Source organism: Falco naumanni, chromosome 1 (assembly GCF_017639655.2).
Source record: "Falco naumanni isolate bFalNau1 chromosome 1, bFalNau1.pat, whole genome shotgun sequence".
NCBI classification, from domain to species: Eukaryota; Metazoa; Chordata; class Aves; order Falconiformes; family Falconidae; genus Falco; species Falco naumanni.
In genome coordinates, this window is record NC_054054.1 from 37,554,670 (window position 1) to 37,573,233 (window position 18,564).

At 42.0% G+C, this 18,564-nt stretch overlaps 1 protein-coding gene across 2 annotated transcripts in view; it reads left to right on the forward strand.

Annotated features, from left to right (window-relative positions):
- The first annotated feature begins 6,381 nt into the window (after nucleotides 1–6,381).
- The window catches only part of SH3RF1 (SH3 domain containing ring finger 1), a 90,426-nt gene continuing 78,243 nt past the window's right edge, over nucleotides 6,382–18,564 (forward strand). Inside the window, exons 1-2 of one of the 2 annotated variants that reach the window (XM_040589215.1) lie at nucleotides 6,382–6,540; nucleotides 8,045–8,533. In XM_040589215.1, the coding sequence (XP_040445149.1) occupies nucleotides 8,147–8,533 (387 nt within the window). In that variant the 5' untranslated portion in view covers nucleotides 6,382–6,540; nucleotides 8,045–8,146. Of the gene's footprint in view, nucleotides 6,541–6,565; nucleotides 6,897–8,044; nucleotides 8,534–18,564 lie in introns of those variants that run through there. The other variant, XM_040589221.1, reaches the window with a different exon arrangement.

The following is an 18,564-nucleotide window of genomic DNA, read 5'->3' on the forward strand; positions in this document are numbered from 1 at the left end:
ATTATGTTGTTGTGTAGCTGCCCAAAAGAGAAGTAACATCCCTTGAATCACCTGTCGTAGAGCCTGTTCTGAGTGGACTTGAAAATTTCCCATCTAGAAAGGCTGTAGGGAGTGCTTAAGATGTTCTGAAGATATATTTGGTGTGAAAATGTGATGAGGTCTGAGGTTCCAGCCTGCTACTTTTTGGAGGACACTTTTCTGAGGATAGGACCCTGAGGCTTTGGCCAAAGATGTTTGCTCTAGGAGGGTTAATTTGAATGCAGGACCCCTCTAGGTAAAACAGCATGGTGCTGTGGATTCTTCCATATTCATGAAACTTATTGATTAGCTTTGTCTGTCTCACAGGATTTTGGAGAGTGAAGCTGTAAGGCATTTCAGAAATACAAAACGCAACAAAAGACAGAATCCAGAAATTACGGACCTGACTTGATGGATACAGACGTGTCCCAATGCCCACAACCTCCCTCCCTCTGCACAGTCCATGTGCAAAAGTGCCTCTAACTCTCCTCTGCAGTTCCAGCTCCTCCTATCTAATATTGTATTTTTTTATTCAAATAGTACACATGCCAAGTATCCAGTCTCCAGATGTTCAGCTTTTTTCAGATACTTTGGTAATGAGGTGTGGTAATGAAGACTAAGTAAACTTTTATGAATGTTGAATACCCTTTATGATATTAAGTTTTGACTTTTTTAAAAAGGAAAAAAATAACTGTTTGAGCCCCACAACTAGTGTCATGTTTGGGTTTTGAAAGCTCCAAACATTTGTCACAATGTTCCTCAAAGATCAAATTGGAGTTTAGTCATTTCAGCCCACGATCACTTGTGAGTGGTTGATTATAGTTCTGTCTGACCTCAGTCTAGAATCAGTAATGCAATAATTCCACTTAAACATTTAAATGATTTATTGGTTTACTATTCATATGACACAGCTTTACCCCGTGACTTGTACATAGCCTTTGAAAGTGGGGAAAACAATAGCTTTTTAATGGCTTAAAATTTCCTAACAATATAGCAAGCTATCAAAATGGCATGTATGTATGTATTCTAAAACGTCCAGGGCAGTCAATAGCTCTAAAACTACATCCTGAATAATTTACAAAACTTTGGGACACCAGATCTAAATTGGATTGGGATACACCTAGAAAAGGATTGAACCGAAAATCTGGCATGCTCTGTCCCCACAGGAATCTCCCGTGTGGACAGAGCACTAACTCCAGAGGGGCAAAGGAGCATCAGGACCTACTCCGCAGCCTCACAGATGAGGTCTGTAGCTTATCAGCTGCATGCAAAGAAGGCAAAAGATAATTTGATTTTAGAAGAAATTCATTAACAATGGCTTCTTACATTTCTGTACCTTTTTTAATATCTTCACAGCTGTGCCATCTAGTTTGATTTCTTCAAATAAGCATTCCCCTTTGCTTTTTCTTTAACCTTGTTTGTAGTAAGGGCAATGTCAAGCTTGCTGGTTAACGAGATGCAGGCACTACATTCCCAGGAGTACAGCGATCATTCAAATCAAGTTCTTGACCTCCTACACCCACCAACACCTTACTGTATTTCTACAAGGCACAGCAGTGGATGCTGCAGGTAGCTGTGCGGATCATAAGCTCAGTGTTTTCCTGTGACTAGCCAAGTGGAAATGTCTTAAGGTAACAAAGACCTCACCTCAACACTGAGAATTTGTAACATGTTTATTCTTCAATGCCCCGGTCACTTTTTCTGTTGCATATTTCCTCATTGTGACACAAATTATGTTATTACAGAAGCATCAATATGTGCAAAGGTACAATCCCAGCTTCACATTGTCAGAGCTAGCTCACAACAGTAATACACAAACGATACTCCCCTCAAGAAAACAGGAAACTAAGAAGTAATCAAAAGTCAAATGTAATCTCTGTGTTGTCAGGTTTGAGGCACAGCCAACTTTTATCTATACCCCAAGCTACATGCCTAGAATACAGAATAAAAATGTAAAACTAGAAGACAAAATGTACTGAAAGCACAACAAGCCATTTCTCCTGCCTCCTCACAAATACAACAACAGCAGAGATCCTTCTGGCAGGATGCAGAAGCCTTAGCAGTACATTTGTATTACAGTCATTCATCTAGCTATGACTCGTTCGCAACACAGCAAGTGCAGCAGGGGCAGCAAAAAACTCGATTTCCCAGCAAACTGACTGAATTGGTATCAACCATGCTGAGCTCCATGCTGCTAGAATACTGCTAAGAGTAACTGAGCTACGCCATGTAAAGCTAGAACTAACTACAGCATAGACAACTTGTAAAAAAAAGCCAAACAAAACCAAACCCAGAATCAAACCGCAATCCCCTCAATCTCTCCCAAAAAAACAAAGCCACAAAATAATCCAATGACTCTGTTCCTTTTTCATTAAAGAGTTATGAAGAACATCCTTGCTCATATCTGCCAGAGATTGAAGAAACTTGGCCACACTTCACCGTGCTGTACTTGCCAGCATAAAGCCAGCAGTATCAGCATGGCCGTCAGTGATAAACTCTTACTAAATTGATGTCAGTGGGAATTTTGTATGGCCTTTGAAAGGAAATCACCGCTGCATCTCCAACGGTCATTTTACAAGGAAGTAAGATTAACTTTTCCAGTGTGTGCTTGAGATCTATATTGCATGGGAAAGATGAGCTAATGTGGACATTACAAATTGGGAAACATTATCCTTTATGGGGAACAAAAAAAGCTACAAAGAAAGTATATTAAAACAAAAACACGCTTATTCTTCTCAGTAGAAATAATCTTAATGTTCAAATTCATTCCTGAATCTACAAATAAAAAAAAATCATACTGTGACTGCCACAAGACACTATCTTCTGTTATATTTTCTCATAGGACATAACACTTCTTGTCCCATGATTCTTAGTACCTTTGAGTCTTTTGTAGTCACCTCAAGATTTTATGGATAGAATTCACAAATAAATTAAATATGTCTTCACATGTTTATTCTCACAGGCCAGGGTTTCTCTGCTTGGCACTCACTCTAGTTTTGTTTTATGAATCTAAATACACAGACTGTTAACATGGCTTTTACAGGCACGTGGTTATCCTGCCATCAGGGTCACAATCTTTGGTGACACATTCTAGTATTAAAATGGAGATTGGACCTGGCTTTGTTTTTCAGTGCATTAGTGTACTTAATGCTTTCACTCATTCGGGCATTAGCTTATGTTTCAAAAGATTTGCATGGTAACAAGTGGAATCCTGTTCTGAAATGTCTTGTACTACCAGTTAGTTAAATTTCCTAAGGAACTAGATGTAAGCGATCATAGAGTGCATGTCAGCCCCTCTTCCCAATTATTTATGATTCCTTGGCAAAAGCTGACAGAGTATTTGCAAAGATATTAAGATTCTATAGGTTTTACAGAAAACAGTAGTCATATCCAAAAAAGATCTAAAATTTAATGTCCCCGCTACAGGAGAAGGTGAAAAAATGTCAAGTTAGCTCTTCTTGTTAGCCTGCTAACTTATCAATTACCCAGTGTTGCTCAAAGCCAGGCACAGTCCCCTTACATTTTAAAGACAGATGAAAAGCTAAGGATACTTGGAAATGTGATAGAAACATGAATTGCTACAGTAGGGTTTAAGAAGGAATAGATGATTGTTTTGGCAGAGAGGGTTGAAGACATGGGGAGGGGCCTGTAGGTTAACTGTCTCACAGAAGAAAAAGAAGGTATTGGCAAAAGGGAAGGAGGAGCACAAAGGACATCATGGGTTTACTGCACCAAGGCTGCTGGACACACATGGGGGGGGGGGGGGGGGGGGAAGAAAAGAAACAAAGCGTTACCAGTTCTGCTACTGACATTCTGTCTTTTCCCATTCTGCCTACCGCCCTTTGCTTCTTCCTTTACTCAATGCCTCCCAGATGAAAAGAAACAGCATACGCTGGAGAAAAAAAACCACAAGTTTTTGCCTGAAAACCAACTTCAGAACTACAATTACAGAAATTCTGAAAACCAACTTACAGAACTCCAACTTACACCAAAAATGTGTAAAATATGTTTTCACAAATATGAACAAATATTATTCGACATTTCAATTGTAGAACTCCAAGATCTGAGTAACTGGAGGGCCTCTTCCTTCAAATCTGTGTCCTTAAGAGTTCTCTGTCCCGTGCAATTTCTCCTTTCTTTGCATTACTTAATGAATGGCACGTAAGAACAGAACGGTTTCAAGAAGGGAGGTCTCCTTGTGTAAAAATGTGCAAAGTGTACAATTCCCTGCTTGTGGTTGGAAGCGAGAATGAATAAATGCTTCAATGTAATAGCAATTCTGTTCCTTTCAGTCCTGGCATCAGACTATCGCAGCCACTCCAAGCCAAACACTACATCCGTAAGAGGGCAGTGGCGTACATCAGCATGCACACCGACAGCTTTTTACATAGATGGTTTGAAAATTAACTACTGCTGCTGCTCGGGATGTAACATATTTATTTGATACTCTTCAGAATGTTTACTGCTTTGGCTAGTATGCCCCAATACATTTAATATTTTACAGACTTTACAGAAAACATTATCAAAGACCAGCCCTGATAAAGGGCTAATCTTTTTATCCTGCTTGCCTGAACTTTCATCTTGCTTCCCTGGTACACCACCTGTATCGTAAATTCTTCTACTATTTTAGTAGGTATTTTACATTCCTTAGGCAGCAAACTAAGTTTAGACAACAATAATTACATTGCTTACAAAACTATAATGGAAAGGCTGGCGAATTATTACTGTGCAACCTTGATGAGATCTTTTGGAAAAGTTACAGCCAAAAGGGAAATCCAATTGTGAGATGAACTTTTGTTTAGATTCAACAAGTCCCCTATTTTAAACATACTGGTTATCCTTCTTTCTGTAGCAGCAGTGCTGACACGGCAGGTTAGAGGAATACTACGAGACATGGGAATATTCTTCAGTATCAGGTGTTTGTACCCTTCTCGTCTATTTACGTTATGATACTCCCTGGAAAGCATAGATGCAAACCAGAACCCCATCTGCGTCAGTTTTCTTAAACTCCAGAATTCACGGGGGAGGAAGCCTCATTTCTTAATGAACTGTAGATATTTAGCACTTCCAATATTACTACTACTACTAAAAACATTAGAGATGCATTCAATCCTAATAATCACAGAATTTCATTGCCATAGGAAACAACTAAGCTAACAAATCCAGAAAGCAAGAGAAATGCCAGTTACACTACCAACTTACACAAACCTACACAACCCATGGGGGAAAAAAAAAAAGAAAAAAAGAAAACCTTTTTATATGCACACAAAATTCAGTAAGAAAGACAACAACCTCGAATAGCTCAACACTATACGCAAGAAGGAAGCTTTCGGACTGCTTCCTCTCTGAGTTGCAGCTGACAAGATAATTAGGATTTTACACATTTCTCTAGATTTTTTCACCATTCATAGGCACAGTGCCTCGCCTGATTTAAAATGCGCTTTTAAAAATTCCTTTTTGCTGTTTTCTTTTACGATCCTTTGTGTCATAGGGCTTACATCCTTCATCCCCACAGTCTTGCAGGAAAGCATTTCACGCAAAACATCTCCAACGCAAGCGCTTCACACGGACACGTGCGGGCCCCAGGAGACACACGCCAGCTGGGGGCCGCACCTGCCTCACCTGATTGTCCGCGCAACAGGTGGCAAGGCGCTTTGTGTCGCCCTGGGACAGGCGCGCCCGCCCCCCCTTCAGGCTCTACGCCACACGGACCTTACCCCCGCGCAGCCCGCAAAGGCCTCCGCGCGCCGCCGCACCCGCGGGCCGCACCTGATGCGACAAGGCACCACCTGTGGCCCCGCCCGCAGCCCCCCACGCCCCCGCCTCGCCCCCGCCCTGCGGGGCGCTGCGCCCTGCGCGCCGGGAGCGGGGGCCCTACAGCCGGGGGCCGGTGCCCGGCCGGGAGGGGGTCCGAGCCCCACAGCAGCTCCGCCTGAGGAGCCGCAGGCTCTGAGCGCCTCGGCTGCTCTTTCCGTGGGGCCTGGCGGCCTCCGGGCCGGATTCAGCACAGGGAGCGGGGGGGGGGGGGGGGGGGCTGCGAACACCTGCTCGCTTTCTGCACCGCCTCCCCCACGCTGCCAGCAGCCGCCCCAGGTGCCCGGCCGAGCCCCTCCCGCCTCAGAGCGGGCAGGGAGCGCCTCCCCCCGGCGCGGCGGCGGATCCCCCAGCCCGGGAAGCCCCACCCCGCCACCCACGGTACCTGCTGAGCGGGCGGCGGGGAGGAGAGGGCGGCCGCCGCGGCCCGGCCCCGCGCCCCGCCCTCTCCCGTGAGGGGGAGGCGCTGCCGCTGAGGGGAGGCGGCCCGGGCCGGGCCGGGGGCCGCCCTCCCCGCGGCCCCCTCGGCGGGGCGGTGCCGGGCGGGGCGGTGCCGCCCCTCGCGTCAGCCCTGCGCGGCGCGGCGGGGAGGGGACGGGAGCCTCGGCGCTGCTGCGGCGGGAGAGGCACCGGTGGGGCCGGCGGCGGCTCCTCACGGGAACAAAGCGGGGCCGGCACAGCCCCTCCGGCCCGCTGCGGCGCCGCACGGTGAGAGTCGGGTGAGGCACCGGGAGGGGGGCGGTGCTCGGCCTCCGCGGGGACCCTCCCGCGCCCCCTGAGGGGCGGCTCGGCGCGGCGGAGGGGCCGCAGGCCTGACCTCCCCCTTCCCCTCAGTGCTGCGGGGCGGGGTGACAGCCCCGTGCCCCGGGCCTGCCCGCCCCCGGCCCCGCCGCGGGGTGCACCTCCTGCGGTGCCCTCCCCGCTCGCCCCTCTCCCCGGAGGGCCCGCGGAGGGGCGCGTACCGCCTGACGCGCGCTCTGCCCGCCTGCCAGTCGCTTTTAAAAGGGGAGCAGGGAGGTATAAATGAATAAAGGAGCCGGTATGGACGCGGAGCCCGAGAGCAGGTAGGTGCGGGGACGGGCGCCTCGACACGCGTCCGGCGCCCGGGGAGCCGAGCGAGCCGCTTCCGCAGGCCGGCGGCGGGGGCTGGGTGGAGCCGCTCGGCCTCGCCCCGAGCCTGGCCCCGCCAGCCCCCGGCCTGGGACGGGGCGGCCCGGCCGGCCGGCCCCCTGCCGCGCCGCCGCGGGAAGCGCTGGGGCGGCCCTGGCTGGGGCTGCCTTGCGGTGGGGGCTGCCGAGCCCAACAAGCCATTTTCTCCCCTGTGAAGCAGCCCGGTGTGACTTCCCGCAGAATTATATTTTTCAGGGGGCGTTTTGGTGGTGGGATTCTGCTACGTCTTTCCCCCTTCCCCCCCCTCACTTTCCCCCCGCTTTTGCAGCCCCTCGCTACATACGCTGAATCTGGCCCAGGGCTTGCCTGTGACTCTCTGGCTGCATACGCAGCACTCGTGTTGTCCTAACGATATGGCAGTAGCACTTCCTGCTGTAAATCACTTCGCAGTAGTTTTTGAACCGCTGCTTACAGGCGGCACTGTAATGAACCCTGTTGTCAGTGCCTGTGGTGAGCTTGAAACCCTGTGAACTAAGAGGCTGTTTTTAAGCCTGATAAGTGTAGCGTGCTGCTCTTACTTTCAACAGAAATAATAGAAAAGTAGTCGGCTGTTGGCTTAGTCCTGACATAAGTGTAGTTCCCCTTGCCTATGCCCTGTTGGTGTATGCTGTGTTGTTTTGGACCCAGCTGTAGCTACCTTCACTGTCTTCTTGTGAAAAAAGCTAATTTCAAATCAATCTTCAGCGATACAGGTGTATTAAGCAAAGACTATTAAAAGTAAGCTTTATTATAATGCTGTACTGGAGATGGCTTTTCATTCTGGAATGATTTGAGAAAATAAAATCACGGAAGACTAAAGTTTATGGGAACTTGAATTTAAAAACCTTAGTTGTTAGCATTTGTTACCAGAAATTAACTAAATACATACATAAGGTAGACTACTGTTATTATTTACTGCTACTTTGATCTTTCTTTCATTTATTGAAAATATCTACTGAATTAGTCTAGAGATATTTTGCTCTTTGTGTGAACCCCTTCATATAAAATTGTCTTGCTGATTCTGTTTCCCGCTTATTAATACCTTTTCCTTCAAAAATTTCAGAGCATGGTCAGAAAAGGAATGGATGTAACATGATATCCTTGAAGCGCTCAAAACACGTGAATTCTGTGAAGATTTGTTTTTTGGTTAACTAATACAAAGAAAATGGATGAATCAGTTTTGCTGGATCTGTTGGAGTGTCCTGTTTGCTTAGAACGCCTTGATGCTTCTGCAAAAGTCTTGCCTTGCCAACACACGTTTTGTAAACGCTGTCTGCTGGGCATTGTGAGCTCTCGAAATGAGCTTCGATGCCCAGAGTGCAGGACTTTAGTGGACTGCAGTGTTGACGAACTTCCCAGTAATATTTTGCTTGTCAGGCTACTGGATGGCATCAAACAGAGGCCTCGAAAACCCAGTGCTGGTGGTGGAACTGGTAGCACAAATGCTTTAAGGGTCCCCATCAACACTGTAGCTAACTGCGGATCAAAGGACCTGCAGAGCTCTCAAGTTGGACAGCAGCAAAGGGTGCAAGCACGGAGCCCTCCTGTTAGGGTAAGTACTATGAGATGGTGGTATTTTTTTGTAATTGTATCTTTTCCTGCAACATTTCAATACTATTGATGGCCTCTGCTTCGAGGTAGTCAGTAAATACGGCAAAACAAGTGTTTTTGAGAATTGCTGTAGCTTTCTAGCAAAGCACATTGGTGTTCTTATCAGTATTGGTTTACTGTTATGCAAATATCAGTAATACTACTGCCTTATTAAAACTCTCATTTGTTGAGGTAAGGAGGAGAAGAGCATCTCAATACTTTTAACTGTCTTATTAAAAGGAAGTCAAATGGAACAAGATAATTTATGTGGCAAGCTTAAGTGATTGTGAAAGATAAACATCTTGTGAAGAACACTTTAAATTATTCTTGGTTTGTCAGCTGCAAGATTAGAGATTTTGTTTTGGCTGTTGCACTGTCTGTAATGATTCCGACTATCAGTAAATTCCCTTTGAGTTAGATACAATGAATGCTAAACATGAGCAGGGAATTTACGTTCTTGTTGAAGTTGAAGCTTTTGTCATTGGCTTCTAAGGAGCTATGCTTTTACTTCTCTTCCTTTAAAAAGAAACCTTTGGACTACTGTGGTCTGGTAAGTTATTTGTACTTTCAGTCTTCACCCCTTCTTTAATTAGTTTTTCCTCAAAGTATTTTTTCTAAGTGGTTTGGAAAAATCTGTGTACTGTGATGGGAAGACATTGCCTTCTGTCTGTACTCCTGTTCCTTGCAACCTGTAGGCTCAGTAATACCTTATAATCAAGGCTCAGTAGTCTCATTTATGAGTATCCATTCTAGAGCCTGTATCAGGAAATATTTTATGAGATGACTGACCTTGCTCTGTTGCATCTAATGACAAGAGAGAACAGCTTCTCTAAAAGGTTTTGCTGCCCGCTGCGTGATGCTTGAGTATTCAGAGTTCCTGTGTTTGAAGTGGAGTTTCTAGTTTCTGAATGGTTTAGGTAGTTTTCTTCCTGTGGAGAGTGCTTTAATGTGTATTTGGCAGGACTAGTCTTTATTTTAAAGTATGGCTGAATTGATTTAGTTTACCCAGTGAAGGAAGTCTCACACACATTTGTCCTCAGTTGTACTTACATGATTGGAATATCTCTAAAACATCTTAGATACACCTCTTAAGTTTGCACAAGGACTTAAAATACAGGGTTTTTTCCACTGGATTGCGTTGGTTTTTTCCACTGGATTGCGTTGGTTTTTCTGCTTTGTAGACACTCTCATTATGTTCTTTACTTTAGAATATAAAAATAATAATTATCATGCTACTTCCTGTTAATGGGTTTTGTTCTGTATATAGATTGATTGGTAAGGGAGGAGAGAAGATGTGTTTGTGTGTTCTTGTTTTTTGTTGTTGGTTTTTTTTCTTTCAGAAGCTAAACCTTAAAAAATACTGCAAAGAAACTTCATCATCAATATCGAAACCATCCTGGTCTTCTCCAGAACCTTAAGGTGTTTACCATAATACCTTGCATTTGCAAAAGCTCTTCAGCTTAAAGCAAAATACCTATATAACTTGATTATACATTTTTATGTTGACTTTTGTAAGTAACTGTATTTTCATAGACTGCTCCTCCTCCAAGAAGGCTTCCAGTGCAGCAATGTACTGCATAAGTGAATGACTGCACTTCAGAGTTTCTCAAAGCCTTATTAGAAAAAATAACTTGAATACGGACTATTCTCTAAATATTCTATAATACCCTGTTGTGCAACGTTTGCATTTCCAGATGTTGTGCAGAATAGAAAGTGATAACATATGGAACGTTGCTTCAGTTTATTAGCTGTGCTGTACCATGTGCCATTAAAATTGTGACCATGTGCATTCCTCATGCAATTAACTGATATTCAGTGTATACTAGTGATAGGTTTCAGCATTTTACTGTAAGCTATAATACATCTTTGTTTCTGGGGTTTCACAGGCATTCTTGTGTCTTCTTTCCTTTGGGAGACAGGGGAAGATGATCTCCTCAGCCTTTGTCCACTTGGTCCAGAGCCTTACTATGAAGGCAGTACTTTTAAAAACACAAGCTGACTCTGTGGGATAAGAAGGGGGAGATAAGAACTCTTCCTTTTTCTATATGAAAAGTGGTTGTTGTTGGGGTTTTTTGGTTGTGTTTTGGGGTTTTTTTTGTTTTGTTTTTAAAAAAAACACAAACTAACTCCAGGAAGCAAATTGCCAATTTAATGGACACTGTTGAAGTGAATGTCCTATTTGTTTTGCTAACTATAACATAGATGGTTGCAAATGCAGTTCCTTTCTGGGAATTAGAGAGAAAAATCTGTTTCTAGATGAGTGGCAGAGTCAGATTTCCTAAACTAATTTTGCTGAAAGGGAACTAGTACATGAAAGTTGCTGTTATATTAAATGAAGTGAACGTGGATGAAGGCTGTCAAGTCATAAACATTCTCGTTATACCCTGAAATAATACTAAGTTCATAAATGCCTTTTCAGAGGATGCCATAATTTTCAGAAAAGGTTAATACAGCATGTACTGCAGCATGATTTCCTGAAGTGTATCAATGACTATGGAGCTGCCAGCCCTGTTACTGCACAGTACTGTGTACATTGCATACTCCGTATGTATGTGGTGACACATGGCAATAAACAAACAAACGGTTCCTTGAGTCTTAAAACTAATGAAACTGAGTGGGTGGTGGGGATTAACAAATCCTGTGCCTTGTATCTCCCCCACTGCAATAACACTGTTTCTTTCTGTAACCTCAGTAATCTTTCACCACGGTAACAACTGTAGTTTCTCCCTGCAAGTTCTTAACCTCTTTCTATACCCAGCTATTTTGGTGCATAAAGCCTTCTGCACCTTTCCCTGGGTGCCGTTTGGACAAAGGCAGCATACTTGTTGTACTTGATGGAAAACTCTGTTTGCTGACTGCCCAGCTCTTCTGAGTAGCCAGCTTGCCTGGGAGAACAGATAAGTTAGGCTCATGCTGCAGCTTCCCCTCTGGTATGAACGTGAATTTAATGCTTTTCTCTCTTTTTTTAATTTTTATATATATCTAAAAAAAAAATTATATATATATATATGCATTTTTTTAAAGTGAAAACCTTCAGCTAGGTTGACAGCTTGGAATAGCTTTAAGAACAGCAGCCTGCTGTCAAATCTGCTCAGGAGCAAGTTATTGAGGGCTGTTGAGGGACTGCATAATCATGAGTCTTGTTTTCTTCAAATGAGCATATGAAAATTTTAGGGTACTTACTTAAAAATTTGTGCTCATGTTATTCATCTTGTCATTTTCACGAAGTATGTCAAATGGGTATTATCTTAAGATCCTTATGGTAGTTTCACAAGGGTATGCTTATTGCAGGAGTCTTAAATACAGCTATGTGCAGAAGTTGATAGATGTTGGAGAGCTGTTCTAATTTCTCTACTGGAAGAGAGATTTAAGATGATACATACTTAACTTTTCTCTCAAATTGGTGTGTGCCTAAGACATACCAGTTCTCCTGCTAGTTTCTTTATAGTCCAAGTCTCTGAAATTAGCACTGTTCTCTCAGCAGTACCTACAGCAGAGTTGTTTAGATGGTCTGAAATCTCATCACTGTTGAAAATATATTTTGATAATGTTTTCAGCTGTTCTCTGGACCAGGTGTAGACAGGAAGAGATAGGTGAATGATTCAAATGATCTCCCTTTTCAAAAGAAAGGCATAAACAGCTCAAAAATTGGCTGTGCCTAATACAGTTGATGCTTGTGCTGAATAAGTATCGATGGTGTAATTTGAGTATATTATAGTGTATGTCAGTGTGAAATCTTATTGAGAAATGTTACAGTGTAGACAATGGGAAAGTTGTAAAGCTTGTCCCTTTTTTTCTTGTTTTTATTCTGCAAAGCTGATAGAGACTTCTGGTGGTACCACTTGTAGTGAAGTCTTCTTGAAATGAGAGGGTAAACGAACATTACAGGCTATTAGAAGATGCTCATCTAGGTGTTAAGGGGACTTTCTAACTGCATCAATAAATTCTTGCTCTGTGTATTGTTAAAACCTTGTCTTTTCTATTGTGAACCCCTACCATCTGAGGTGTTTGTGATAAATACTTTTAAACTGAGGAGGAGAGAAACTCACAAACAGGGGGTTGTTCCCATAAGTTTCTGTTAATGCTCAGCTGTGTTGCACTGTAGTGTAAACCCACACATCCATTCTCATGCTTGTGTAACATGGGAAAGCAACAGTAAAATTCTAAGTTTGCACATACATACTGCCACAGCAGCGGTCATTTGTGATCCAGTAGACTTGCCTGGCAACTGCTGAAAAAGCTTTAATGTCAAAAAGGAAAATAAATGGAGCTAGATTCTCTTCCCCCAACCATGGTGGTTGAATATGGGGCAGTAGGGACAAGGCCATCTTCCAGTCCGTGAGGACTTAAGCAGGTCAGGCTTCCCTGTCTGTTGGACTTGGTGCATGATGTTAGCAGTCAGTCGTCTTTTATCCAAACCACCCTGGAGAAGAGAGCTCAGGGTGGCAGCTCGCACAGTTTGACTGTTTACCAAGATTCAAAAAACTAGTAAGAACTGAAACAACAACTGCTGTTGTAGCCATGACACTCGCTGGCCTATTGACATCGTGGCAGAACTTGGTTGTCAAAGGAAACTTCTTAGATTAGAAAATTTACAATGATTGGAAAACAACAATGGGACTGAAAATGTGTCTTCATAGATCAGTAACTTTTATTAAAGGATTGAAAATCAATATGGGGATTGCCAAGCATAGCAGCAGGTGTAGTTTGGAGAAGATGTTTAAATCATCTCTGAATAAGAGTTAGCAGAATAAAACAGTACACAGAAATGTCATTTCAGTAAACATCTGCTGGTCGGGTACTCTTAGAAGTGGCTCACAGTGATAATAGATCAGATGGTAAAGTATGCCGCTTTTGGGATAAAGATATATGTAAGAAACAGTGGCTAATGCAGTTAGTTTGATTGGTGGTTGTGATGGTAGGCTGGTAAATTATCACTTGATGATACCTGTTTTTGAGGATAGTGTTTGTAAAAATTTGTACAAAATCTGCTTTCCCCCCTTATTTAAGAAAAGAAACAGAAGTGTATCTTATTGTTGTCTGTGTAGTTTTAATTACGCATTCCTGTGTATATTCCATCCTCTAAAAGTAAGGATTGTCAAGGTGCAACTTTAACATGTGAAATATCTTAATTTGAGAATGTGGAGATAGGTGCCTGTTCATATTTTAGTGATCATTTGAAAACATTTTGGGAAGTCTCTCTCTAAATTATATATGCATGGTTTTTTTCTCTCACACTTGCTGAAATACTAGATTCTGCTTTGACATTTACAATTACTTGTACAATATTAATTACTTTCCTGTAACACTTCCGTATCCTATATTAAGCTAGACAAACTTCAATGGAGGTTATGAGTATAAAAGGAAAATAGACTGTCTCTCATGGTATTAATGTGTTTCCTCTCCAAGATGAGTAATTAAGTAAAGACAAGGAGGATAAGCAAAAGGAAGAATTGTCTCAGTATCCAAAGGCGTTGGGCTAGGATTTAGAGCTTCCGGGCTCTTTCCTGGCTCTGCCACAGACATCCTTTATAACCTTGCACAGAGTCATTCAGAGCTCTTTGTGCCTCTTTCCCATCTGCAGATACGACTGATAGTACTTCGTTTGTTTGACTCGCTATTTAATCTCTATACTTTCTAGGGCAGAGATGGACTTTCTTATTCTGGGTATATCTGTAGGGTGTTTTACAATGGGTCCACAGTCTCAGTTGAGGTCAGTAGATACTGCTGTTAATTCTTTAAATTGTTGACTTCCACAGTACTGTTCGTAGTCCCATTTCCTGTACCAAAGATGGTCCAGTGCCTAGTGTTACATTGTTAAAAGGCTTTAGGTTTTGGATGTTTAATAGGGAATCACATAAATCCTTCAGTGAGGAAAAGCCAGATGCTTAAAAAAATCTGTGGAAGCTGGTGTTCTGTTCTCCAGCCAGAGAAATCTGCATCCGATGGGCACACTAGTGTATAGATTTGAGTTTTGAAAAGAATAAAAAGAGAGTATCTAATGTGAATGGTGTTGGTAGTACAGAAATATTTAGTTCCATGCGTTGAACATTGATAGCAATCTTTAATCTGCGAGCTAACACTAATCTGCTTGATAAAATAGCTGCAAAACTAGTGTAATCCTTTTATTTAGAAAATAATTAGGTTTTGAAGTAAGTTGATTTATAAACTAAAAACCAAATCCATAGTATATAAATGTGATACTTTAATCCCCTTTTGTTTCCAATACCCCTTTTTTTTTTTTTTTTTCTGGTGTATTAGTGGAAGATACTGTTGTATGACTGCTTTGTTTTCAGGTGGAAGAGGGGGCTGTGTTTAAATTGGAAAATGAAGGGAACTAATATTCCTCCATTTCTGCAATTCATTTAAAACCACCTACCTGAAATAAAATGGTGTCTTTCTTTTTTATTTTCCCTCCCTCCATTTTAATTTGGCTGGTAAGTTATAGGTTATTGCTTTACTCAAAAAGCTTTGATCATTCAGAAAGTTTCAACTTGTGTATAAAAGGGAAGTCTAAAGCCCTTACTTTTAATGGGCTTGTGAAGGGGAGCAGGGTTTTTTTAAGACAATAAAAATATTTTAATTTTTCTTAGAGTACCACAAAAATAAAATACCAATAAAATTGTTTTACATAGGGGGTCCAGGGTCTGGTTGTTAAAGTGAGTCAGTAGTGCTATTGCTGTGTTTCTGTATGCATAGTGTCTGGCTTTCTGCAGTGGGTACCCCTTGTTCGGTGGCTCAGTAGACACCGTGTAAGGTAGGAAGAGCTGAAGGGGCTGACTGGGATGGGGTCTGCTAGAAATCCTTCTCTTCCCCTCTCCTTTATGTGAGTGTAATGTTTTTTCACATGATATTTCCTCTTCTTACCCCTGTGTTTAGTGCATGGATAGGAACTGCAGAAAACAGCAAGCGTGAAACTGCAGCTGTGATAATAAAACTGGAAACTTGTTATGTTCAAAATGTTTGTCTGTCTTTTGGTGGACTTCCCTGGCAGTGCATTTGGCCTTCGCCTCATGATGTGCTTAACACCTTCCTTGGTCTTTTCTTTGGCTCCATCATTAGCCTTTATTCAAATGTTCTTTCGCCTTTGATCTTAGTGTACTACTTCCAAGAAAAAGAAAACATATATTTTTCTTCCCTCTTGGGTCCAATTTATCCTTGACTGTGTCAAACATAGGGAGCATAAAATAAGCAATAAGGAAGAAAATGTTCTGTTGAAGTATCTGGACTACAGACACTCTTGTGGTATTTATGACTAGATCTGCTAAATGAATGAATACCACAAAGTGTAGGTTAATATTACTGTATTGCTTAGACTTCTTTGGTTTGGAAGTTTCTTTTTTCTTCTCCTTCAAATCATTGCCTATATCCACATCCTAATGTGGGCAAGTTTGTGCCTCAGTAATTAAAGCTGAAATATCAGGTCAGCCTTGTTCATATGTACACCTTGTTACTGCATGTAGGAAGGAAAAGCGTGCATCTGTTATGTCTCAATTCCTGTCAGGTGCCTCTTCTAGTTAGTAGACAGAAAAGCTCATCTTGGAAAATCAGCAGTGAATTCTTGGGTCAGTTGCACTAGATCAGTTTGCTTTTTCTTTTCACGTCACCAACTTCAAATCTTTTTGGAGAGCAAGGGGTTTTTTTGGACAGAGAATGGCTGCTTTGAGGTGAGCTGGATTAATTTTAGGAAGTGAGTAGCTCTGGAGTGGGAGAATTGCACATCCAAGGGCTCTTGTCTGCACTTCTCTTTCCTGGGTATAGAGGGGCAGATGCCTCCAATGCCCTCTGTCTGATCGTCACACTAAACAGTGGGGCAAGTCCTAGAGCCTCACTGCACTGAGTGTGTCTGAATAACTGCTTTCATTTATTCTCGTCCCATAGATATTGGAGGGACTGCCATGCAGTTTGGGCATGAAGTCTCTAGCTGGTCACGGTCAGCACAGAAGCAAACAAGTATTTTCTCTTCTGCATGCTCTTAAACATCAGGAAATCATCAGGACTCAGGAAGATGCTCTGGAGATAAGGACAGTCACCCCAAAGAGAGAAACAGAATCCACTATTTTGAATTCTTTAACATGAGATGCTTATATGCATATCTTTAAAATGCCATTTGATGTTTCCTGGAGACATACAGGTTTGGATTCTGCAGTTGAGGGGAAAATGAAACACCAAAGTCAAACTCAACTCTTCCCGTTTCATTTACAGACTCGTGACAAAGTGTCTCAGAATCTGACCGTGCTAGGTGCATGAAAATTAACTATGGTGTATATGAGCAATCCACTATGAAAATAATTTATTCCTGTACCCTCAGGATCTTACAACTGTGATACTCGTTTGACACTTGTGGCATCAAGCATGTGATTTGTTACTCAGAGTTAAGTTTCTGGAGCATAAGAGTATGAACACTTCAGATTTTCAAGTAATTTAATTTCTTGTCTAGGTCTTTATTCCTATCTGATTTGCCCCTTGATTAATTAATTCCTTACCACCACTACCTATAGGATAAGCACTTAAACTCTCAATTATAAAAGAGAACCTGCGAGAATGTCTAGTCTACTAAAAACAAGAGCAAGATTCTCTTGTGTGCATGGATGTGCCCTATCTCACGCAAATTCTGTTTGAAACTATGCTGATATGCTCAGCCTTCCACATACAATTTTAAAAATATGATATGAATTTATGGGGGTTTAATTGAACTAAAAGTTCTGATCTGGTGCATAACTGTTCTTTCTGTTTTCCAAGTTGGCATGGTTCTTCAGAGTCGAATATAGATTGTCTGGTTTTATTTTATGTAAATGTGCAAAGTATGATTTTTACAGTTTCTAGCTGGGAAGTATGCTATTAATCATAATGCTTACCTTTGATCAAAAAGCATTTTCAATGTTGCTTAAAAATTAATACAGGTATCATTCTCCTCCTCTCTGAAGCAGAGTGCTGCCGACGTTGCACAGAAGCCAGGCATCAAGAGTGTCCTTGTTGGATGGCATAACATCTGAAGCACTCCTCAGTCTTTAGTGTGTTCTTTTGTTAGTAAAACTGATTTTGTTTTCATGGCATTAGTGTTCCAGTAAGGTGAGGTAACTGCTCTCCTTTTTCTGAAGGAAAGATGTGCATATTGCCTCCCTTGACTTCCTCGTCTCAGCACCTAAACTTTCAAAATTATACATGTACATTAAAAGCTTTTTAATGAACTGAAGAACTGTTTTATCTTGTGTGAATGACAATTTTACAAGACAAGCTTTTGAAAAGTTCTGGTTAAAGGCAAAAGTACTCACTCCTACCAGACTATCAAGCTGCTGAACTCAAGAAAAGGAATGTAGTCCGATTTGCGTAGAGAAGTAAGAGAATCAATACTGAAGATTTTGAAACAAGACTCTTCAATTATTCTTTATTAGCATGCTACCTTAGTTCTTTATGTTGTAGCCTGTATTTTATTTATGTAAAAAAAGTTTGGAAGAATGAGTGATTCTAACTGATTAAAAAGTGTTAAGATGAAAAGTATTCAAAGATAATCAGATGACGATCTGAGTTGGCATATATAGGGCATAGCTGTTTTAGACACTTATTTTAAGCAAATCCAGTAAAGATGAATTCAGTCTACTGTGGTAATGTGCCTCTGAGTGAAGATGAAGTTTTTATTCTGAAGCTGAGAGCTTGCTAAAAGAAAATAGTCTCATAGACCTTGACTTCTTTGTGTATGCCAGTGCCCTGCGATCTCATGTGGTCATCTCTTTCATGAGCTAGATAAAGATCTGAGAGGAGATTCTTAAAAAATTTTATCTATACTAGCCAAGTTAAGCCATTTTAAAAACCTGTTTAATTTAACGCAGTTTTAAATCCACAGCCTTATTAAGTTAACAAGCCTTCAGCCTTGCCACTAGGTTCTGTAATCCTCTTAGATCTTTGATCTAAGCAGGGCAGGGATAATCAATAAGTAGATGAATAGATAATCTTTCAGAAGACATACAGGTCTTCCAGAAATAAGCGTTGATA